The sequence below is a fragment of the Monodon monoceros genome, unplaced genomic scaffold (genome assembly GCF_005190385.1).
Source record: "Monodon monoceros isolate NGI ecotype Baffin Bay Population unplaced genomic scaffold, NGI_Narwhal_1 Super_Scaffold_1, whole genome shotgun sequence".
In the NCBI taxonomy this organism is placed as follows: Eukaryota; Metazoa; Chordata; class Mammalia; order Artiodactyla; family Monodontidae; genus Monodon; species Monodon monoceros.
Genome location: NW_021703765.1, coordinates 8155059 through 8179838, shown reverse-complemented (window position 1 = coordinate 8179838; position 24780 = coordinate 8155059). Strand labels below are relative to the sequence as shown.

The 24780-nt window shown below is 35.9% G+C and overlaps 1 protein-coding gene across 5 annotated transcripts in view; it reads left to right on the top strand.

The window, feature by feature from the left end:
* The window catches only part of CCDC102B (coiled-coil domain containing 102B), a 252400-nt gene that overhangs the window by 72915 nt on the left and 154705 nt on the right, over positions 1 to 24780 (top strand). For all 5 annotated transcript variants that reach the window (XM_029216583.1, XM_029216610.1, XM_029216577.1 and 2 more), the window contains exon 5: positions 6182 to 6298. In XM_029216583.1, coding sequence (XP_029072416.1) covers positions 6182 to 6298 — 117 coding nt within the window. The remainder of the gene's footprint in view (positions 1 to 6181; positions 6299 to 24780) is intronic.

Genomic DNA, 24780 nt, shown 5'->3' with positions numbered 1-24780 from the left:
ATCTTAGCCCACATTACCCTCCACCCACTTCGCAAATGAAAGGCATATTTATCTTTCTGATCCCTTGATCCCCAGTGTTATTTTAGAACATTTTGCCAGACTGAGAAAAACTAAAGAGTGCCAGACACAGAGACATTTTAAAGTATTGGTATTAATAAGCCAACTAACGAATGAGTCACAAAACCTTTGGCATGTCAGGTGGTTCCTACTTTTCCTTTTCATAAAAATACTGGAATAGGACCTAATGGATTGGTCAGTTTATAGATAATAAAAAATAAATTTTGATATAAAATCAAAATGTAGCTTTGCCGTATATTTAGTAGGATATTAAAAAATAACACAAACAATGGCTGGTATAACAAAATATCTTCCATTTCTGTCAACATGTGTTATCAACTTTCTCAGTGCTCCTATTTTGAAAAGAATAAATAAAACTGATGACAATTCTTATTTTATTCTATCAATAAGTAATTTCATCCATTGATTAACAAACTAATTGAAAAAATGTGTCTATCTGTCTCATAAAGAGATGCATTTCCATTAAATGATTAGTTTATATTTAGTAATTATTTATCGCAATATGTGCTATCCCATCTTATTTTTAAGCCACCATGTACCTGTAATAATCCTCAAGGTAATTCAATCCAAAAGAAACTTTTTAACATTTGGAACCTTACAGTTGTAATATATATAATACACACATATTTTATATACATAATTTTATTGCATGTTGTAGAGTAAAAACATTTTCAAGTATAAACATATGTTACAGTAAGATGATGTGGAGGAGGTGGAATAGAAATAAAAGTTTAAGAAATAAAATTAACAATATAATTTTTTTTGAACAGATGACAGTGAATATCACATTTCTATGGATTTTAGATATTGCATGAAGTGTGATGCAACCATTTTATTTAAAGTGTCAATATTTAAAATTCACCAGAAATTTTACTTTTTGAATCTAAATATATATAATATTTTAAGACAAACTTTAAAAAGGTAGAGGATACATTAGCATGAGAGAAAAAGAGTTTAAAGACCACTAAAATCAGTTATCTAGTGTTTTTATTTTGACTTGAAGGATACAATAAAATTTGCATTAATCATACTTAAACATTCCTTAGTATCTTTACTACCATTCTTTAAGGTTGAGGGAGGCATTTAGGTAAAGTTTACTTAAAAGAATTTTTGGCTAAGTTTTGGAGCTATGATATAAGTGATGACATTTTGGAGGCTTCTCTGTACACTTACAGTTGATTCAAGTTACTTGAATGAACTGAACCTCATTGTTAGCTGTCCCTAGGTCCACTGCATTTTGGGTAGCCTTCTATTGGGGCACATTTCCTTCTTACATTCCTCACCTTTCATGAGAATATGGTATCCCTACCAGAACCTGCCTAACTGTTAAACATTTGGTCTTATATTCTGAACTAGTTGATAGTCAATACTTATCCCAAAAGCCAAATTATAAATGTATGTATCAACATGAAGGCAATGGGAAGAGCTGTTAAAGTGTGTTGACCAGGGTCAATCTGATTACAATAAAACAAATAACTCAAACTTCAGTGTGAAGAAGAGATTTGGGGGCATGGGTGATGATGAAACTGTTGTGAGTCTAACATGGTAATCCGGAAAGAAATAATCAGATGCCCTAAGCTTGATGGGGGATGTGGAGAGATGTGGAGAGTTGAGAAATATACAATTGAAAGAAATCATGATGCTTGGTGATTAATTGAATGTTGAATGCATTTTCCTTCTCCTATATTATATGATTAAATAAGAAAATATTTTTATTTATATTACACAATATTTTTATTTTCTAGACATTTTCTCCTGAAAGATTTTTCCACTCTATGCTAAATCTAAATGTATTAGAGTAAATATTTATGCATAATGTTGCTAATTTTCCAGAAGCAAATTATGGCAGATATTTCTCAAGTCAGAGATATGATAAGTTGCCTGGTTTAACCTTTCACAAATAATGCAGTATGAAAAGAGGAATTTTAATGAGGAATTTTGGAATTATACTGTAATGCAATTTCAAAAAAAAAAAACTATTGCAAGAGACTATACTTGACTGAATTTTAAATAAAGGGACATGAACTTGGAAAATGCTTTCTAATTCTGACTCATTCCCTTCATCAGATACCTTCTATTTCTGTCATTTTCAATTTAACTAATGTAACATATCATTTGTGGATGACATTCATAATTCTGCTAAATTAATAATCCTTACCATCTCCCCATCCGTGGCTTTCAATTTTTCATTTGCTAAATAGATTTTTAGTTACAACTCCATTAATCTAAACCTAAAGTTGAAGAGGCAAGTGGCAAAATTAAGGTCATTTTGAGTTCAAAAATAATTTTTAAATGATCAAAATAACTCAGCTTTTTAATAGGAGGGAGCATAGTTGTTTCATTAATTTGTTAATCAGCTTTTTTTCTGTTATATTGTTTTAATTGCTTTGGCCATTCAATATTTCATTTACTGTTTTTATTTTCTTTTTTGCTCTTGCCTGTCTGGAGTGTATAGGAACTGTGAGGTTAGAGGGGCTGGCTTAGAATAAGGGATAAGAATAGGAGATCAGGACTGAGGGTTATAGGACCAAGCAGCTGGTAAGGACTTTGACTTATACTCTGAATGGATTGGGAAGCCTCTGGAAAGATCTGAGCAGTGGAGTTACATGATTTGATTTACTTTTTAAAAAGCTTTTTTTTTTAATTTTATAAATTTATTTATTTATATTTGGCTGCTTTGGGTCTTCGTTGCTGCACACGGGCTTTCTCTAGTGACAACGAGCGGAGGTTACTCTTTGTTGAGGTGCACGGGCTTCTCATTGCGGTGGCTTCTATTATTGTGGAACACGGGCTCTAGGCACATGGGCTTCAGTAGTTGTGGCTCGTGGGCTCTAGAGCACAGGCTCAGTAGTTGTGGCGCGCAAGCTTAGTTGCTCCACGGATTTTAGATATTGCATGAAGGGATGTGGGATCTTCCCGGACCAGGGCTTGAACCCGTGTCCCTTGCATTGGCAGGTGGATGCTTAACCACTGTGCCACCAGGAAAGTCCCTAAAAAGCTTTTTTTGATGGCTGTTTTGAGAAAGGGAATATAGATCCATGAGGAGAAGCAGAGAGTGTGGCAGTTATTAAAATAACTGAGATTTTGGTGGTTGATCAAGGCAGTAGTGGTGAAGGTAGAAAGTGGATGGATTTATTAAATAATTGAAGGCTAAGTTCAATTGATTTGTTTTTAGTCTGAATGTGGCATATCAAAGAAAGAAAAAAGTTAATCATAAGTCCAATATTTTTGGCCTGATCAAAGGGGTGGATGGAGGTGATATTTGTTGAGATGGCAAAGACTAGAAGAGAAACATTTGAAGGAGAAGTACTTAGTCTTTTCAAAGTGTTAAGCTTTGGAAGCCTATAGAAGTGATAAGTAGCAAGTTGGGTGTGTGGGTCAGAAGTTGAGGGGAGACCTTCAGGATGGAATGAGGCATTTGAAGGTTGTCAGCATTTTGACTGGTATGCAGTGCCATGGGTGCACATGAGCTGTCCAAAGGAGCAAATGCGTCAAGAGAACGGGTACCTTCCAACATTCAACTCTTTCTTCTAACTTTTCTAGTAAATTTTTTCTGAAGGAAGGATGGCTAGACACATTTAAAGAATATCCTATTATTGTTCTTTAAATTTTTGAAATTGCTTTGTCCTTAATTTATGAATGCAATATATATTCATTTTTTTCCTGAAGATCGTGATTAGATTTTTTAAAAAAATCATTCTCTTTTATATCTTAAATTGTACCATTTTTCTGTTTTGTTTATTTTCTATCAGACATTCTGTTTCTTAATCTTGGTCATATTTTTTCATAGCCTTGGGGTTCTTCCTATGTCCAGAGATCCTTGATTTTCTGCTCACAGTGATGAATGAAAATGGAATTATTTTAGGTAATTGATGTGGATTCCCTCTACTGTTGCATATGAAAGTGTATTTTCCTGCTTCTTCTCTCCTTTGAGTGGTTCATTGAAAGTTCTGTTGACAATGGGGAGGGGGGTTTATGATTGATCTAGTTCCCTGAGAAGTAATGACCAAGATTTCAGAAGTTAAGCTAGGGGCACTCAATTACCACAATGAGTTAATTTTTTTTTTTTTTTTGGACACAACCCAAAACCTGTGGCTTGAAATTTGTTATTCTTTTTTTTAGCAAAGTGACTTTTCTTTTCTTTTGGCCAGAGATTAATGCCACACTCTCTATTTAACTGACATGAAAGTGGAGTGAAACATGCATAGACAACCTTCCGATGGACTTTGTGGCATAATGTCCTGTTTCACTCTTGACTTTCGTGGTGCGTTTTCCACATTACCAATTCTGAACATGAAGCCTCTGTGCAGTTGGCAAATCAGCCCCTTCCTCCACCATGGTCCATTTGTAGTATGTTGGCATGATAGTATCTTCTGTTATGCTCCCTCTGTTATTTATTTCTGTAAGCTTACTGCCTTTCAGAAAATTATGACATTTAGCTTTACAACTATAAATGCAGTATTGGTTTATGCATTGGTTTAAGAACTCAGGTAATGAATTTGGTAAGAATGTTCTCAAATTTGCTTCCCCCAGTTATTAGCTTTGTGAATTTGGGAATGTTACTTAAGCCTAGTAAAAATATGTTTTATTTTTCTTTAGGGTAGGGGGTAATAATAATAATACCTAACACAGAGGATTACTGTTAGCATTAAGTAAGGAAATATATATCAAGTCCAGTTCCTAGAGACTAGTACATGCTTAATATTACTATTAACAATAATAACATGAGTAAGATTATTTTAAAATTTTAAATAAGTGGTATAATGATAGCTTTTATATTCTAATTTATTGTCAGATTACATACAAATTATGTAATTTTAATTCTGGAAACCTACATAGTGTAGGAAAAACATGTTAATAAAACAAAATAGCCTATGTGTATATATCTACATATTATATATATATCAAATTTCATGATTCTGCTGAAAACTTCTAATTATAAGGACAGCTATGGGGAAAAATCATTGTTTGCATTTCTAGGATTTTTCTCATTCCTATGTTTCTTTTTATAGACTTAGGTTTTAGGTTCACTGCAAAATTGAATGGAAGGTACATAGATCTCCCATATACAGTCCCACCCCCCCACTCATAGGTAGCTTCCCCCATTACCAAGGTCCTTCACCACAGTGGTACATTTACTACAATTGATAAACCTACACGATACATTATAATCACCCAAAGTCCATAGTTTACCTAAGGTTCACTCTTGGTGTTGTACATTACTGGTTTAGACAAATGTATAAGGACATGCATCCATCATTAGAGTTTCATACAGAGTAATTTCACTGCCTTAAAAACCTCTGTGCTCCACCAAGTCGCCCCTTCCTCCTCCAAGCCCTGGAAACCACTGATCTTTTCATTGATGACATAGTTTTGCCTTTTCTAGAATGTCATATAGTTGGAATCATACAGTATGGAGCCTTTTCAGATTGGCTTCTTTCACTTAAAAATATGCCTTGATGTTTCCTCCATGTCTTTTCATGGTTTAATAGCGCTTTTGTTTGTTTGTTTGTTTTTTTAGTGCTGAACCATGTTCCATTGTCTGGATGTGCCAGAGTTTATTTATACTGTTTTCCTGCTGTAGTTTTCTATAGAAATTTATTGGCATCTTTTATAGATGTTCTACATACATTTTACCAGCTTGAGCATTATACAGTTGTATTTTTTCCGTTGCCCAAATTTGTCTCTGTTACAATCTATACACTTTTTATACTTCATCGAAAATATACGTAAGTAGGATTTCAAAGAGTACTATGGGACTAATATTCAAGACTGAAAGATCAGAATTAATTGGATTAGTTTAGAATCCAATTAGTCAATTATTAAGAATCTGTGGAGGTAACTAAGCTTTGTCCAGTTTTCAACTTGTGAATTTAGATTAATGGAGACTTGCTGATTTGTTTTCCAACAACATAGGACTTTTCAACTACAAGTGTAAAGAAATACACGGTTCAACTACAATATTTATAATAGCAACAACAAAACCTACCAGGTTATACATAGAAAAAAAAAACCTGAAAGCAAAATGAAAGACTAATGTGAATTATCCTGGAACCAGCCTTTGTAATATCATGTGATTATGACTTTAACTTTCTTTTTTCAGTTTGACATTCTTCATGGTCAACATAAAAATAAAATGGAAGAAATATCAGGAGATATAAAGGAAGGATCGAAATCTAAAAATAGCAGTGACAGAGTGATCTATGAGTTAAGAGCAGAGGTAAGATACTGGGTAAAGAGTAATATACTAAAACATATCTGAAGGTTATTAAATGATATAATGTCCTAAGAAGTATAACTGAGGAGTCTTTGGTTATTTTATGAAAAAGAATGCTGCTGAACATCAAAAATAAAGTATCAGTGTACATGTGATCTAAAATGCTGTGAAATGATATTGGCCCAACACTGTATCTGAATTGTCTGAATGTTATAAAGACAAATTGACTAAAAACCACCTGGACACACCCCTACCCTCACCCCATATAAGGAACAAGTTCGCCCCCCACTCAGGAAGCGAGCAAGAAAGAGAACCTGTTTGTTCTTGTTCTCCCCTGCTGCAGCAGGGGCCCCAATGAAGACTTGCCTGAAAAAAAAAAAAACCTACCTTATAGCTGATACATCTTACTGTAAATAAATACTTATTAAAAGTTTGACCAGCTGCTGGATCTCATGTGTTAAGATATTATCAGGAACAATGACATTCAAAATTTGTTACATGTAGTTCCTGGTTGAATTCACATGGCTGTTGGCAATTAGCAGTAGGCAGAATTACCTCACTTTGGTTATAGTTAATTCATTTCTTAGGTGTGCTGAGTAAAATGGTGGAAACAGCTAGTTTCCGCTCCCACCACCACCACCAACGACAAATTAATTTTCACAGATTGTACATTCTGTTTTCTTTGTCTTGTTGGTAAAGGAGGAATTATCATCCTTAGAGATAGGAGGGGAGATTGAATTATTTGTACTTTATAGAACATTGTGTTAGTGCATTAAAAGTGGGAAATCATAAATTACGTATTATGTAATGGGTAATTCTGGAAGATGTCTTAGATACAAATGTGTAAGAACAATTCAGGAAATGGAATTAAGTTAGTGAAAAATATAGGTTGGGAGGAAAGTAATTTGTACTAGAAGGTTTCTTCCTTATAAAATTCTGTAAAGGCTGAATTCACACCTCAGTATGTTTTATATCAGATGAACATAGTGCAATGGAAAATGCATAGATTTCAGAAGAAAAGTGGCTCCATCACTTACCGATTACTTTATTCTGGTCAACTCCTTAAGCCTCTCTAAATATCAGTTTACAAATTGTCATAAGGGAAGTAAGAGTAATACTAGTTATCACACAGGATTTTTGAAAAGATTATGTATTGCAGGGGAAAAATTGTCAGAGGCAGAGTGCTTTACTGTTGGGAATTAGCTAAGATATTCAGGAGAATTTGCCCTTCCTGAGATTAGCTCTTCCCTTGTCACCTCTTCTATGAGTCATGTAAGGGACGTTGGGGGTGAGGGAGGATATATAGAGACATCCGTGATGAGAAAGACTGAACTGTTGAAAACATCACTTCCTAACAGTGAAGTCAAAGGGGAAAAAATGATGGCTCGTATATCTTTTGTTTTCTAAGAGGAACCAAACCAGCAGGATACGTACCAGTTTTCCTTGGCCCTGAGATCTGAGAGGTATCTTTGATTAAGGATCGCACACTATGTCATGTACAAGCTTATTTAGGAGTTAGAGACAAATGCAGAGGAAGGCACATATGGTTGTTAATACTCTCCTCAAAAGTTGATGGCATTGTCTTAGATCATCATTTTCGGGATACATTGGGAGCCATAGCAATATAGGATCTCTGATATACAACTGTTTTAGTTTGGTGTAATAGAAAGTTCTGAGACTCATTTGAGTAAGCTATTTCACATCTATAGAGCTCAATTATGTATCTTAAATTAGGATACAAACATTTTGCCCACCTAAAGGCACTTTTCCATAAGATATTCAAGCACTATGATATATAATTTTTGCTATTTTGAAATTCTTAATGAAGCACTTAATGCTGAAAGCAAATGTAGACATGAATTGCCTATGTCTTTTACTCTGTGCACTTGAATGTTATATTCGAATGAATTAAATTTCAGAAAGAAGGCTTTGTTCAAAAGAAAACAAATATTGGGACAACTTCTTATAGAAACAGTGAGCTTGTGTGTGTGTGTTGTATATATGAGTCTATGTGTTCATTTAAACTTTAAATTAGGATAGAAGCTACCTCCTTTCTTTGGAAAAGAAGATATAACCACTCTGTTGTCATTGTTTTGTTTTTTATACTGGTTATGTTTAGGTCTTAAAATCTTTTTATGTTTGCATAAAAGTCATTGGGTGATTATACCATAATTTAATTAAAATATAATCTATTTTTAAAAATCTGTTTAGTTTTAGTGTTACATATATAATCAATATTGCAGTAAACATGCATGTCCACGTGCATCTTTAAACATTAAAAAATGGCTTAGGGTAAATTCCTAGAAATGGTATGGCTTTTTCAAGAGAATGTTTATTTTTTCAGTATTTTATACACACTGCCAGATTGTTCATTAGAAAAATTATATCAATTTACATTCTCACTCACCTGCAATGTATAAACATGCTCATTCTATAGCCATCAGTATATATTATTGTTTTTAAAATTTTCCTAGCTAATAGGCCAAAAAGATCATTTTAATTTGTATTTTATTGATCTAAACATACACTTCTGGTTGTTTGCTCATTTTTATTAGTATAAGGTTTATTATAATAGCTACCATTTACTGAGAACTTACTGTGTACATCACACATATATTGCTGAGCCATTGAAATATAAAATCTTATTTAATATTTTAATACTCTTATGATCTGTGTATTCTTAGCTACTTTTAATGGAAAGAACCTTAGAGGACTTACCTTGATCAAGGGTACAACAAACGTTATGCTCAAGGGTACATCAAATATTATATAGATAATCTTTTACCTATGTTCTTATTTAGTTCCAGTTTCTCAGAGGCACACACTCAGGTCAGATTGTTCAGCAGGTTAGGATCTTACCAAAGGCCACCAGCCCATGAGTTAAATCCTGAAGCCACATGTTACCAGCAGTCAGTATCTGACATTGCTACCCCGGTCTGTCCTCATTCTGTGGGTTTACTGAAGCAACAACTCTGGAAATACAATAGATTTTAATTGTTGGAATTAAAAAATAGTATCTTCATATCAAACATCATGATTTTCTAACCATTGATGATCCCCATATGTCATGGGCACCTTTTAAAAACTGTTACTAGGGCTTCCCTGGTGACGCAGTGGTTGAGAGTCCGCCTGCCGATGCAGGGGACATGGGTTCGTGCCCCGGTCCAGGAGGATCTCACATGCGGTGGAGCGGCTGGGCCTGTGAGCCATGGCCGCTGAGCCTGCACGTCTGGAGCCTGTGCTCCTCAACGGGAGAGGCCACAACAGTGAGAGGCCCGCGTACCGCAAAAAACAAAAACAAAACAAAACAAACCTGTTACTAACACCCACCAATTTGATAATAGTATTGCTTGCACTTGAGGAGTGTGTTTTACTTATCTCTTAATCTGCCCCGTCTCTTTCAGAAATAGTTTGATGATGATCTTCCCATTTTGGAAATCTGATTGGTCAAAGAAATTCAAAATGCAGTCTTGATAAAAAGGCCCCAGAGTATTTAAATAATTGACTCTTCTGGACAATGTGTAATGAGGTGAATTCTCTGAGTAGGAAGTCACTTGGTAAATGAATATATCTTAACATATGCATATATGCATATGCGTAACGGATGCATTTGATCTTTTCTCCACATTTAAGATCAAGACCCCTTGAACTAGAAATGAGAGTTTATTTAGAATGGAAATGAACTGGCATTCTGAGTGAAAAAATTGTTACCTTTTTCTACAACCTGGCTGCTTCTTGAAAGCAAACTCATAATCAGGAAACACTCACATTACATTTTTTAGGCCAAACTTTTTGGGATAAACATTTTCCAAGGGAAAATAATTATTTTATCTTGTATTATTCCAAAAATATATCACTTACATTTCAGTTTCAAATTTTGGGGAATTTTGATTTCATATTTCTTTTCTGTGGTTTGTTCTTTTCTCACCTATTCACACATTTATATCCTATTCCTATTCCACTTTGGAAAGATTAAGTAGACATACTTTTCCCTACTTAATTCAATAAATCAAATAAAAACTCTGAACATTATATGTAAAGTAAACATAAAAGACTCAAAGTTGAAGAGAAAAGGCATTCAGCTAGGTATCTTGTGACCTAAGAAATTACATGAAGGAGTTTCCTGGGTTTTCTTTTCTCTGCATATATGCCAGAATTGGAGCTGAAGAAGCTAGCAGCCTGGAAATAACAACAGGCACAGATAAAAACAAAACCAAAAACAAAATGCAACTGAAGTCTTCTTGCTCTAGTTAAAGGACTAGGGAATGGTCAGCTTAGCAAGACAGGAAACCACTAGACAATAATTGTTCTAATCCACCAAATATTACAGAAAACAGTGGTGCCCCACTCAGCTCCTGTTAGTAAATCTGAATGGGGAGCCTACATTTCCACCCTCACAAGACAGTAGAAAGTTGCCCAGTCCTTCCTTTTGGAGTGTTGGCATAGAAGGCTGAGCTGGAACCAGGGTTTCATCCCTGCTGGGCAGCAGTGAGACACCCAGAGCTTGTGGTGTCCGTGAAAACCACGTAGGGGGCCTGTACTTTCACCTCCACCCTCTCCCAGCTACAGAGGTCTAGTGGATAGCTGGAGCACCCATCCCCATCCAGCAGTAACTAGGAGCATCCCCAGTCGGGTACCAACGGAGGTTTGGTGGGGCCTGGACTTCTACCTTCACCTGGAAGTAATGAGTCCATGCTGCTGCTTTACCTTCCAGAATGGTACATCAGAGGAACCTGTCTAACACAGAATGTTTAGATGAGAACCAGAGTCTCATAAGATAATACCCAAAATGTCCAGGACACAGCTGAATATTACTCATCATATCAAGAACCAAAATATCTCAGAATGAATGAAAGAAGATAATCAACAAATGCCAACACTGCAAAGACAGAGATGTTTCCATTTCTTGGTGAGAATTTTAAGGTGGCCATCATAAAAATGCTTTAATCAGCAGTCATGACCATGCTTGAAACAAATGAAAAAAATAGAAATCCTCAGTAAAGAAACAGAAAGTCTCAGCAGAGAAATAGAAAATACAAAGAAGAAACAAATGGAAAAGTTAGAAGGGAAAAACACAATAACCAAAATTTTTTAAAATTATGAATGGAAGGAAGAGAAGAAAGAATCAGTGAACTTGAAGACAGAGCAATAGAAATTACCCAGTCCAAATGACAAAAAGAAAATAGTCTGAAAGAAAACAAAGCCTTTGCTAACAGGGATTGAGGTAGGGGCCTGTGGGATGCTAACAAAGATCAAACACTTATGTCACTGGAGGCCAGTTTGAGAGGAGAAATTATGAGGGGCCGAATATTACTCAAAGAAATAGAGTGAAAATTTTCCAAATTTAGGAAATGGGTCAAATCTATAGTCAAGATGCTTAGTAAACCCCAATCAGCATAACCTCAAGTATATCCACATCCAGATACTTAGTCAAACTTACGGAGAACTAAGAAATAATGATCTTGACAACACCAAGAAGGAAATTACACCTGACCTACAGGGAAAAAATAATCCAAATGACAGTGAAAATTTCATCAGAAACCATGGAGGCCAGAAGCAAGTGGCACACTTTTCTCCAAGTTCTAAAAGAATTGTCAACTCAAAATGCTATATCCAATGAAAATACCTTTTAGGACATTCTCAGATGAAAGAAAACCAAGATAATTTGTCTCCAGTAAATAAGCACATGAAAAGGTGTCAACACATTAGTTATCAAGGAAGTGCAAATTAAAACCACAGTGAGATAAAACTACACATTTATCAGAATGGTTAAAATAAAAATTAGTGACAACAGGAATGCTGGTGAGAATGCAGAGCTACTGGGCCACCCAACTCGCTACAGGAGATGTAAATGATAGCAATCACATTGGGAAACAGTTTGGTGTGTTCCCAAATAACAACTATCATGTGACCAGGAAATTGTACTCCTGCACATTTCTCTCAAAGAAATGAAAACTTATATCCACACAAAACTTATACATGAATCTTTAAAGTGGTTTTGTTTATAAATGCCAAAACTTGGATACAACAATGATACCTTCAATGGGTAAATAATTAAAAGCCATTACAGCTATACCTTGGGATAAACTCCTCAGCAAAAAAATGGAATGAATTCTTGATCTATGCAGCAATCTGGGTGCATCTGCGGAGAAGCTTGTTGAATGAAAAGTGTCAATCTCAAAAGACAGTATAGCCCATGATTCCATTTATATTACAGTATTGAAATGACAAAACTTTAGAAATGGAGAGAAGATTAGTGGTTGCCGGGGAAGAAGGCATGATGGGGGGGGAGTGTGTGTGGCTATTAAATGGCAACATAATGCATCCTTGTGATGGAAATGGTCTGTATTTTGACTATGTTATTGTTGACATCTAGTTATTATACTGTACTATAGAGTTCCAAGATGTTATCATTAGGGAAAACCAGATAAAGTACACATGGGATTTATTTTGATCATTTCTTACAACTGCTTAAGAATGTACAATTATCTCAAAATAAAAATTCAGTTAAAAAAATCCCAATCTTCTCTCAATATGTATGACAAGTTCCACCCTTTCTACATACTCCTCTGAAAATATGTATCCCTCATTTTATTTCCATTTTTGGGATCCGAGAGACCTGGGTCCAAGCAAGTTCTTAACCTGGCACTGACTTGCTGTCTGACTTCCTACTAACTACATGGATTTTCTAAGTCTGTTTGATTATCTGAAAAATAGTATTTAAGTGACAACTCATCTAAAGGATTAATTCATCCATATATGTAAAGTGCTAAAAATTTTACATTATGTGTATGTAGTAGGTATGCAAGAAATACATGTTTTCTCCCTTGTCATTCAAATTTCATTTAGTACATCCTATATTGGAACAACAATCCAGATTTTTAGATATTAGTAACATTGTAGATAATTCTGTGATATCCCATAGAAAACTTCAGAATACTTCTATATGTGTGTGTTCTTCCTCTCCTCAACTGTACGCTTTTTGGAGTTTAAGGGTACTGTCTTACAGCAACGGCACTGAGCACAGTTTCTGGTGCCAAATAGGTTTCCAATAAATGTTTGACAGGGGGAAATGCATCTTTTAATGTGAATAATCTAGCTCCAAAATTAGTCTGTAAATCTTCCAAAGGAGTAGCATACATTTTCCCATTCCTGAATCACCAAGTGTCTTGCATATATCTCTTCACGCATTGACAGTTAAGGCAAGTCTTTAATGATTATATGGACAAAGACCATGAAAGTCTTGAGCAGGAAAGAACCTAAAAGGTACAGTCTAGTCCTTCATTTCACAGATTCCCTTTCTCACGTTAGCGAATTACCCACAATGGGCTCTTCCGGCTCTAGATGTGTCCCCATCCCCATGCCGTTGACACACATTGTCTTTGATACTTCATTAGGATTAAAATCTTTCCACATAATATGAGAGAATGCTCTTTAAATGATTTCTTTTTCTTCCTAAACTGCAATATGATATAAGTTGAAGGAACAAAGTATATTCATTTTTTCTCTCTTTCAGAATGTCTCTATTTATTTACTTTTAAAATGTTGCTTCCCAATTAAGGAAAAAAGACCCAGATGGGTAACATGTTGAATTTAACTTGTGATTATATAAGTAGTCCTCTTTATTTTGCTTATGCAAGATAAAACATAAACATTTTGTAACAAAATTTTTTCACACCCAGAAATTGTATCATTGTTGAGGTTTAAGGGAACTTTCCTCCACATGTGTACCAACTGGATTCTCTCTGCATAGGCAAAATGATAGTGAAGTGAAAAACAAAGCAAGGCAACAAAATAAGTAATTTGTATGCTCATTCATTTATTGTCAATCATTTATTCAACAAACACTTATCAACCATCTACAGTGTCCTTGGTACTGGAATTAAGCACTGAGGAGTTGATGGAGTGATAGCCACAGTGGAAAACAAACAAAGAAACCCAGCAGTTAAACAGTGTGTTATGTACTTTGATGGGTAATGTATAGTGATCTATGTGAGTTCATAGAAAAGATGTCGAGGATGAGATGTGAATGATGAACAGCATCTAACCCACGTAAAGGGGAAAGGTAGAGGTAAGGACTGTAAATGATAAAGGGAGTAGCCCGTGAGAAAGCTAGAGACCACAGTATTGCCAGGAAATAAATGTAATAAAAAGAATGTTCTGACCTGTAAAAGATTTAGAGCATTTCTGTTGAGTAGGAGAATATATTGAGAAGTCTTTTTTAAATACTGGGATATTGAGAGTAAAGCAAAAATTCCTTCTTTTGCTCTTATGCAACTATAGAATTATGCTCATTTGGGGGGAATATTTTGATCACTAGAAGAGTAACAGTCTAGCGGAGAGCAATTCATTACCGGGTTTTTTATTTCAGGTAAGGTGGGGGAAAATACAGAGGGCAGAAAAATGTTTCGTTCTCTGTTTAAAAAGAGAAAATATTTTCAACGTGTTTTCTTAAATTACAAATTCAATTTTTAGTCCTGCAAACATTTTATAGTATCTACTGTGCTAGCTTCTAGTAATTCAGTGGTGTCCAAAGTAGAAATGGGCCTGTCCTCAGAGAACTGCCTCAATGAGAGACACAGGATTCATCAAAAATCGTACCGTTAATTGCATGTTTTCAGCTCTACGGGAGCTACATAACAGATGTGCATGACGGCGGGGGAGCTGACCTAGTTAGGAACTTTAGATTTAAAATTTTAAATACCTGAGATTTATTTACTAACATAGTTAAATAGAATCTTCTTTATGAGAAGGCTGTTGTATAACTAGAAATCCGGTGCCGTAATAATTTAATTTTCTGAGATTGCCACAATAGGTGTTGATTTGAATTGATTTAAATCTCTTGTATCTCATACCTCTTATCGACTTTACGTGTTCCAGCAAAGAGAGTTAGGTTACTGATAATACTATGAATGTATCTGAAATGGTTATATAATTTTGAAAGAGGATATTGATGTTTGCAAGCAGGTTAATTTAGAAGTCTGTTAATGGTATGGATTTAAGCATTCTGGCACACTGTGAGTTCATATTGACGAAACTCAGGAAACAGAATCTATAAAAATATATTTGATATGAGTAAACCATTAGAGAAAAATAATATTCTGGTAAAAGTGAAAATCATACTGTCACACATGGATATGCATTCTGGTCATTTAGACAAATATAAGTCTAAATGGTCTAATTATCCAAGACGAAAACTGTCACTTGTCCTGGAGCTACAGAAAACTGATAAACACAAAATCAAACAATGGATGAAAGCTTGTGATCACTTTTCCAGGAAGTATTAAGTGCCTTGAGTAACAGGCTTTTATTTTTTCAAAAAGGGTTTTAAATTATGTGGAGTAGAATAAAGTATTTAAACATCTTTGCTCAGGTATCTCAACAGCAGTAGCTTTTCCCTGGTAACTAGGTCTTTGGAAAAGTTTTCTAGCTGAGTTAGATTGATGATTTAATTACAATCTGAGATTTAGTTTCTTTAACTGTACATTTCTTACTAACTTCTGTTGGATAGAAAACAGTCTACCAAAGATTGGAATGTGGGCGGTAATAGAAGAAACTGTGTTTATCAAAACTCTTAAATGTTGGTTTGTCTCAGAATCAGCCCACGTCTTCAGAAATCCCTGCATGTTTTTGGTGCCAACCTAAAACTAACCAACCTCAAGGCACCTAGTGTTTCCTCAGTGTCCGCAGGTGACCTAAGGTCTCCACTGTGATGCCCTCTATGTCTCGTCCTCTCTGGGTCACACACACGCTTTTGGGACTTTTCCTGGTCCTTTGGCCCATAAGCTCTGTACAATTCTTTCAAGATCCTGTTTACTGCTTTCCATGGTGGCAACAAGTGAACTTAGCAAATTCATATTAATATGCTATTCACATTTTCATGGCATCATATCAATTATTCCTCTCAATGCTTCAAATTCAAAACTGCTTTGCTAAAAGTGTTACAGTATAGTTGCACTGAATCAGGATTCAAATCTCCAGTAAAGAGAAATATTGTTTTACGCTAGAGGCATTTGATTTAGAACTTTCCTAGTGCCATCCTTAAAAATGCTTCCCTTAGAAAACATGTTTCCATATGAACAGAGACCTTCTGGGAACATGTGCTTTAAACTAAATGAGCAGTCACACTCTCTTCTTCCACAAAAATCCCAGGTTAATATGAACATGGCATAAAAGGTGAAGCAGAGGCCTGTCAGTTTAGATGGTGGAGATCTTAGCCTCCTCCTGCAGTAGGGCTTGGTTCATGGTAGTTGCCCTCAACATGGCTGTTGGTTGAATGGATGAGGAGAAGGTAAGGTACATATCAAAAAGATGAGAGCCTTCTGTTTCAACCGTCTGTGAGGTTGAAAAAAAAAAAATCAGGGCTTCCCTGGTGGCGCAGTGGTTGAGAGTCCGCCTGCCGATGCAGGGGACGTGGGTTCGTGCCCCGGTCCGGGAAAATCCCACATGCCGCGGAGTGGCTGGGCCCCTGAACCATGGCCGCTGAGCCTGTGTGTCCGGAACCTGTGCTCCGCAACGGGAGAGGCCACAACCGTGAAAGGCCCGCGTACCGGAAAAAAAAAAAAAATCAAAATGGGAAGAAGGTATAACTGAGCATAACATACTCATTTGGAAAATGATTTGATGTGTTTTATATTTGACTACATTTGATGTGTTCAAAATACACTGGTTTCCTATGTGCCTATTAATACAGCTTGGTGGATATAACATTTGTTTTTAAGATTTAGTTATTATTTAATTATTTTTGGCTGTGTCCAGTCTCAGTTGCAGCACGCGGGATCTTTCGTTGTGGCACTCGGGCTCTTCATTGTGGCACATGGGCTTCTCTCTAGTTGTGGCGCATGGGCTTCTCTCTAGTTGTGACGTGTGGGTTTTCTCCTCTCTAGTTGTGGGGCGCAGGCTCCAGGGCACGTGGTCTCTGTAGTTTGCGGCACACGGGCTCTAGTTGTGGCACCCGGGCTTTAATTGCCGCACAGCATGTGGGATCTTAGTTCCCTGACCCCGGGATCAAATCTGCATCCTCTGCATTGCAGGGTGGATTCTTTACCACTGGACCACCAGGGAAGTCCTGAGTATAACGTTTTTAAGGGCCAAAAATATCCAGAAACTAGTGACTAGTTCTGTTCCTCCAGGTCTCAAATCTGTTGTTAATACTTCCCTTTGTAGGTTATGTGACTCCCCTTACAGGGAGTCCACCCTGATTGGTGATCTCTCTTCTGCACAATTCCCATTTGACTCTATGCCCACATGGTCTCCGGAGAATGCTCTGCTGCTCTTGGATATTTATTAACCCTCTTGCATGTGAATCAAAGTTTCTATTACACTGTCTCAATTATATTTATGGAATAGATGATTTTATTTCTTTCCATTTTTGAGTTTTGGAGGCTGTGTTGAGAAAGAGAGATTTAGTCTGTGGTCGTGTTCTAAACTGTGATCCCCAAAGGATACTATTTTTTGATCACAGGTGGGCATTTATTATAGCATTGATTACAGAAGATAACTTTAAGAAACTCATTTATTTGGATATTGGAAAACAGACATCTAAGTAATATAGGTTAAAGAAAGAAATTTAATGAAATTTCAGACTGAAGGACAAAAACGCTGAAATCTTGAGGGATGCTGCGAAACGCAGGGATACTTATAACGTCAATGACTATATTAGGAAACAGTTATGTCTGCCGTGGGATAATGCTTCTCAGATCTCAATTACCGGGAGTGTAATTAACCCAGAACCCCAGCTGCTGTACTCTGAAACCCAGGCAATGACACTGCACTTGCCATAGACTACTCCCAGCCAAAGACAGGCTTCCTTGTTTTGGGAGATGCAACCCTTCCAACTAGCGACTTTGACTTAAAAGCTCCTCTGTGGTCTCACCTACCTTTCCCTGGAAGGCACTGATGTCTGAGATGATTGGACCCAACCTTCCTTCTTTCCCTGTCTCTCCGTTACTCAGAGTCAATCCTGACCACAATCTGACTGTTTTCTGCCTTTCCTGACTCCCCTGACCTGCATTATCTCTCATATGCATTCCCTGTAATAAATTCATTACATTTAAAATGCCAGTTGTAAGAGTTCCTTCTTCAAGGATAACCTTCTTCCAGAATAACCCAATAACAAAGACAAAAAGTTAGCAAGCTGAATTCTAGCAGAAAAAAAAGAAACAATGGATGTAGAAAGAGGGAAAGTCAATATTAGGAGTTAATAATAAAATATATATATATAAAATAGAGTTAGCAAAGATAGAAGTTGGTTCTTTGAAGAAAAAATGAAATTCAGGCAGAATTAATTAAGAGCTATAATTAGAGAGCACTAGTGATAAACAAGGGACACAGCTTTAGATAGAGCAAGGATGCTAATCAAAATAAAATCTTACATGAGATGAATTATTGGCCAGAAAATATAACTTACCCAGTATGACTCTTGTAAAAATAGAATGTCTGAATTGATTTGTAACATTAAATAAAGTAAATTTAAAATTAATGAATTAAAACTTTTTGTAATAAAACTCCAGCATCAGAATGCTTTATGGTTAAGTTCTACCATTCAAAGTAGATAATTCCAGTTTTATAGAACATCTTCTAGAAAAGAGGAAAAACTTCCCAATTCTTCCCACTGTGTTAGTTTAATCCTTATACTGCATCTAGGCAAGGGTCATATAAGCAAGGAAAGTTATAATCAATTTCACACATAAGTATAATGGCAAAAATACTAACCAAATACGAGTAGTCTTAATCTTATGGTGAATAAAAAATTTGATTTGTCACAGGAATGCAAGGTATACTATAACATTAGATCACTTATTATATAAGTCAGCACATTAAACAGAGTACAAGAAAAAATCAATTATGTGGTTATCTACAAGTTCGCTTTCAGTTGCTACAACTCAATTCATGATTATAGGGAAAAACATTTTAGCGCACAAAGAATCAAAGTGAATTTTTAAACCTGATAGAGTAACAAAATTTTAGAGAACAATATTTTATTTAATGATGAAATATTAGAAGCATGGTATCACTTTTTATTGAACATTCCATTTCAGATGCTAGGCAGTTCAACAAAAGAAGAAAAAGTTACAAGAATTGGAAAGATACAAAACTGTAATGATCACAGATGGTGCAATTACCTATTTAGAAAACACCAAATAATCTAAAAATTATAATTCATAAAAGTTTAGAGATACCACAGGATATAAGAGCAATTAATATGTATATACCAGCAAAAATTATATCTATAAATATATATGTATTATAAATAGAGTAGCATTTGTGTAATGATTGGTAAACCAAAGAAACAACAGAATAAGAGCCCAAACACAGAGCCACCCACATATGGACAGCTGATCTATCAACAGAGTTGTCTTTGGAAGCCAGTGGTAAATAGTGTAGCCAGTAAAAAGCATTGACTTTAGATTAAAGATGAATGGAAGGAATTAACTTGCATTATAATATTCATCTTTTTAATGAACAATCTCAGTTTAATGCTTTAAAAGACTGTGTGATTCTGGCTTAATCAACAAGACAAAACTAATTTTTTATTCTTCACTATGTTTTTGAAAGAATTCATCAATATATCTCTTTGGTCAGATTTCCCCCCAAACATACTAAAAAAGCAACATTAAAACATAAAATTGTTACACTAAGGCATTTTTGATGTAAAGTGGTGATTTAGGGGGTTCTCATTAATACTTTTGGCACTATTTCATTTTTATCATCATCCTCTAGATTTAATTCACTCTACCATCTCCTTTTCTACTATTTCCCCCCTGTAAATCATGTACTGTGTAGTTTTTTCTTCTTTACAGCTCAGTGTTAGTAATGAAAGTTAACTTTCTATTGTATCTGAACCATCAGAGTACAATTAGTCAAAATAACTTCTAATTAAAATGGTTGTTAATCCTTTAGAAAAAATAAATACATGGATTAACATGAATCATAATCTCAGTCGAGTGGAAAACCTTGCTTTAGGTTGTATCAGCAGTTTCATGTTATTTAGACACTGAGAGCTACAAGAATCTCTGAGAAGACCATCCCTGGGGCCAAGATAGTTTGTCTACTTTTTTTTTTTTTTTTCATACGCGGGCCTCTCACCGCTGCGGCCCCTCCCGCTGTGGAGCACAGGCTCCGGACGCGCAGGCCCAGCGGCCATGGCTCACGGGCCTAGCTGCTCCGCGGCACTTGGGATCCTCCCGAACTGGGGCACGAGCCCGCGTCTCCTGCACCGGCAGGCGGACTCCCAACCACTGCGCCACCAGGGAAGCGCCCAGTTTGTCTACTTTTAAAATTACTTTTAAGAGAGATTCTGGAAATAAAGAGGGTCTACCCTTTATGGTTTGCTTAATTTCCTGATGCAGATCTTATTAAGCATTTTACATTTACATAGTTTTTCCTAGTAGTAGAACACACTTGAGGTTGTAGTTAGTGAGTGGCAAAATTAATTCCTATTATATATATAATATATAAACCTCTGGTTCCTATTATCTCTGCAACAAGATCCACATTTTAAAACCTCTGTTGTGCTTCACTTCTAAAATTCTCTAAGTACTGCTTTTGTAAAGGTTCACACCTTACTAAGTTTATAAGAAATCCACTGTAGCATATAAAAGTTTGGCAGGAGAGTTGCAGGAAAGCATATTTCACTGTTCTCGTTTTATGTTAAAGCTTTTCTCTGACTGTTTTGGACACACTCATAAAACAGTTAAAATCATTTGGGATAATAACAATGTGTTCATTCATATTTTTTATCTTAATAGTTACTAGGCTATATATAGATGATTATTAACTTCTACATGAAATGAGGAAAATATTTGCTTATGAAACTTTGTAACACCACTAAGAATTTTTGAGACTGCCTGGCTGTTGCAAAATCAGGGGTCCAAAATAACCATTTAGAGGTTTACTTGTGAAATTTGTAAGTGTTCTCTACCAGGGCATCAGTAAAGCCTTTACGAATACATTTCTCTTGTCATTCTCTTGCTATAACATATACTGACTCATTTAGACATAGATGCATTGTCCTTTTTAAATTCGCATTGCTTTTGATTCATGTTCAATCTGAGATACAAGTTTTGGCCTCCTTTTTTATTAAAAAAAGTTAATTTGGACTTTATTAAAATTTACAACTTTTACTATGTGAAATATACTGCTAAGATAACTAAAACATAAGCCAAAAACTAGGAGGAAATATTTGCAAAACATATATCTGAGAAAAGATGAGTATCCAAAATATAAATAGTTTATCTTTAAATTTTTTAAAATAAATTTATTTATTTTATTCTATTTTTGGCTGCACTGGGTCTTCGTTGCTGTGCGCGGGCTTTCTCTAGTTGTGGCGAGCAGGGGCTATTCTTTGTTGCGGTGCGCGGGCTTCTCATTGCAGTGGCTTCTCTTGTTGCGGAGCACAGGCTCTAGGAGCATGGGCTTCAGTAGCTGTGGCACACAGGCTTAGCAGTTGTGGCTCATAGGCTCTAGAGCTCAGGCTCAGTAGTTGTGGCCCATGAGCTTAGTTGCTCCACGGTATGTGGGATCTTCCCAGACCAGGGTTCAAACCTGTGTCCCCTGCATTGGCAGGCGGATTCTTAACCACTGCACCACCAGGGAAGCCCTCTCTTTAAATTTTTTTAAAACTTTATTTTTTAAAGAAGTTTTAGGTTTACCACAAAATTGAGGAGAAGATACAGAGATTTCCCATATGCCCTCCACCATAGAAGCTCCCATTTTCAACATCCCCTACAGAGTGGTACATTTGTTACAAATGATGAACCTACATTGACACAACATTAATACCCAAAGTCCATAGTTTACATTAAGGTTCACTATTGGTGTTGTACATTATATGGATTTGGACAAACGTATAATGATATGTATCTATCACTATAGTATCATACAGAGTATTTTCACTGCCCTAAAAATCCTCTGTGCTCCACCTATATATCCTTCCCTGCTCTCACCTTTCCGCTTTCCTCCCTGCAACTTCTGGCAACCTCTAATATTTTTAATGTCTCTCTAACTTTGCCTTTTCCAGGACGTTATATAGTTAGAATCATACAGAGTATAGCCTTTTCAGATGGCTTATTTCACTTAGTAATATGCATTTAAGCTTCTTCCATATCTTTTCATGGCTTGATAGTTAATTTTCTTTTAGTGCTGAACAATATTCCATTGTGTGGACATACCACATTGTATCCATTCATCTACTGGAGGACATCTTGGTTGCTTCAAGTTTGGGCAATTATAAACAAAGCTGCCATAAACATCCGTGTGCAGGTGTTTATGTGGACATACATTTTCAACTCCTTTGGGTAAATAGCCAGGAGCTCGATTACTAGACAGCATAGTAAGAATATGCTTAGTTTTGTAAGAAACCACCAAACTGTTTCAACATAGCTGTGCTACTTTGCCTTCCCACCAGCAATGGCTGAGAGTTCCTGCTGCTCCACGTCTTCATCAGCATTTGGTGTTGTCAGTGTTCTGTATTTCGGCCATTCTAACAGCTGTGTAGTTGTATCTCATTGTTTTATTTATTTATTTTTAAGTTTTTGCAGGGAATATTTAGTTTTTTTAAAAAAAATTTTTAATACATTTTTATTGGAGTATAATTGCTTCACAATACTATGTTAGTTTCTGTTGCACAACAAAGCGAATCAGGCATATGCATACACAGGTCTCCATATCCCCTCCCGCTTGAGCGTCCCTCAATCCTCCCTATCCCAGCCCTCTATGTCACTGCAAAGCCGTGACCGAGCCGATCTTCCTGTGCTATGCGGCTGCTTCCCACCAGCCAACTATTTTCCATTTGGTAGTGGATATATGTCGATGCTACTCTCACTTCGCCCCAGCTCTGCCCTCCTACCCATGTCCTCAAGTCCATTCTCTATGTCTACCTCTTTATTCCTGCCCTGAAACTAGGTTCATCAGTACCTTTTTTTTTTTTTTTAGATTCCATATATACGCATTAGCATACGGTATTTGTTTTTCTCTTTCTGCCTTACTTCACTCTGTATGACAGACTCTATGTCCATCCACCTCACTACAAATAACTCAATTTTGTTTCTTTTTATGTCTGAGTAATATTCCATTGTATATAAGTACCACATCTTCTTTATCCATTCATCTGTCGATGGACATTTAGGTTGGTTCCATGTCCTGGCTATTGTAAATAGTGCTGCAATGAACATTGTGGTATGTGTCTCTTTTTAAATTATGCTTTTCTCAGGGTATATGCCCTGCAGTGGGAATGCTGGGTCATATGGTAGTTTTATTTTTATTTTTTTAAGGAACCTCCATACTGTTTTCCATAGTAGTTGTATCAATTTACATTACCACCAACAGTGCAGGAGGGTTCCTCTTTCACCACACCCTTTCCAGCATTTATTGTTTCTGGATTTTTTGATAATGGCCATTCTGACTGGCGTGAGGTGATACCTCATTGTAGTTTTGATTTCCATTTCTCTAATAATTAGTGATATTGAGCATCTTTTCATGTGCCTCTTGGCCACCTGTATTTCTTCCATGGTAAAATGTCTATTTAGGCCTTCGGCCCAATTTTTAGCTGCATTGTTTGTTTTTTCGATATTGAGTTCCATGAGCTGTTTGTATATTCCGGAGATTAATCCTTTGTCTGTTGTTTCATTTGCAAATATTTTCTCCCATTCTGAGTGTTGTCTTTTTGTCTTGTTTCTGGTTTCCTTTGCTGTGCAAAAGCTTTTAAGTTTAATTAAGTCCCATTAAGTTTATTTTTGTTTTTATTTCTGTTACTCTAGGAGGTGGGTCAAAAATGATCTTGCTGTGGTTTATGTCAAAGAGTGTTTTTCCTATGTTTTCCTCAAAGAGTTTTATAGTGTCTTGTCTTACATTTAAGTCTTTAATCCATTTGGGGTTTATTTTTATGTATGGTGTTAGGTAGTGTTCTAATTTCATTATTTTACATGTAGCTGTCCAGTTTTCCCAGCACCACTTATTGAAGAGGCTGTCTTTTCTCCACTGTCTATTCTTGCCTCCTTTGTCGTAAATTAGGTGCCCATATGTGCGTGGGTTTATCTCTGGGCATTCTATTCTGTACCATTGATCTATATTTCTGTTTTTGTGCCAGTACCATACTGTCTTGATTACTGTAGCTTTGTAGTATAGTCTGAAATCAGGGAGCCTAATTCTTCCAGCTCCATTTTTCTTTCTCAAGATTGCTTTGGCTATTCGGGGTCTTTTGTGTTTCCATATGAATTATAAAATTTTTTTTCTAATTCAGTGAAGAATGCCATTGGTATTTTGATAGGGATTGCATTAAATCTGTAGATTGCTTTGGGTAGTATAGTCATTTTCACAATATTGATGCTTCCAATACAAGAACATGGTATATTTCTCCATCTGTTTATGTCATCTTTGATTTCTTTCATCAGTGTTTTATAGTTTTCTAAGTACAAGTCTTTCACCTCCTTAGGCAGGTTTATTCCTAGGTATTTTATTCTTTTTGTTGCAGTGGTAAATGGGAG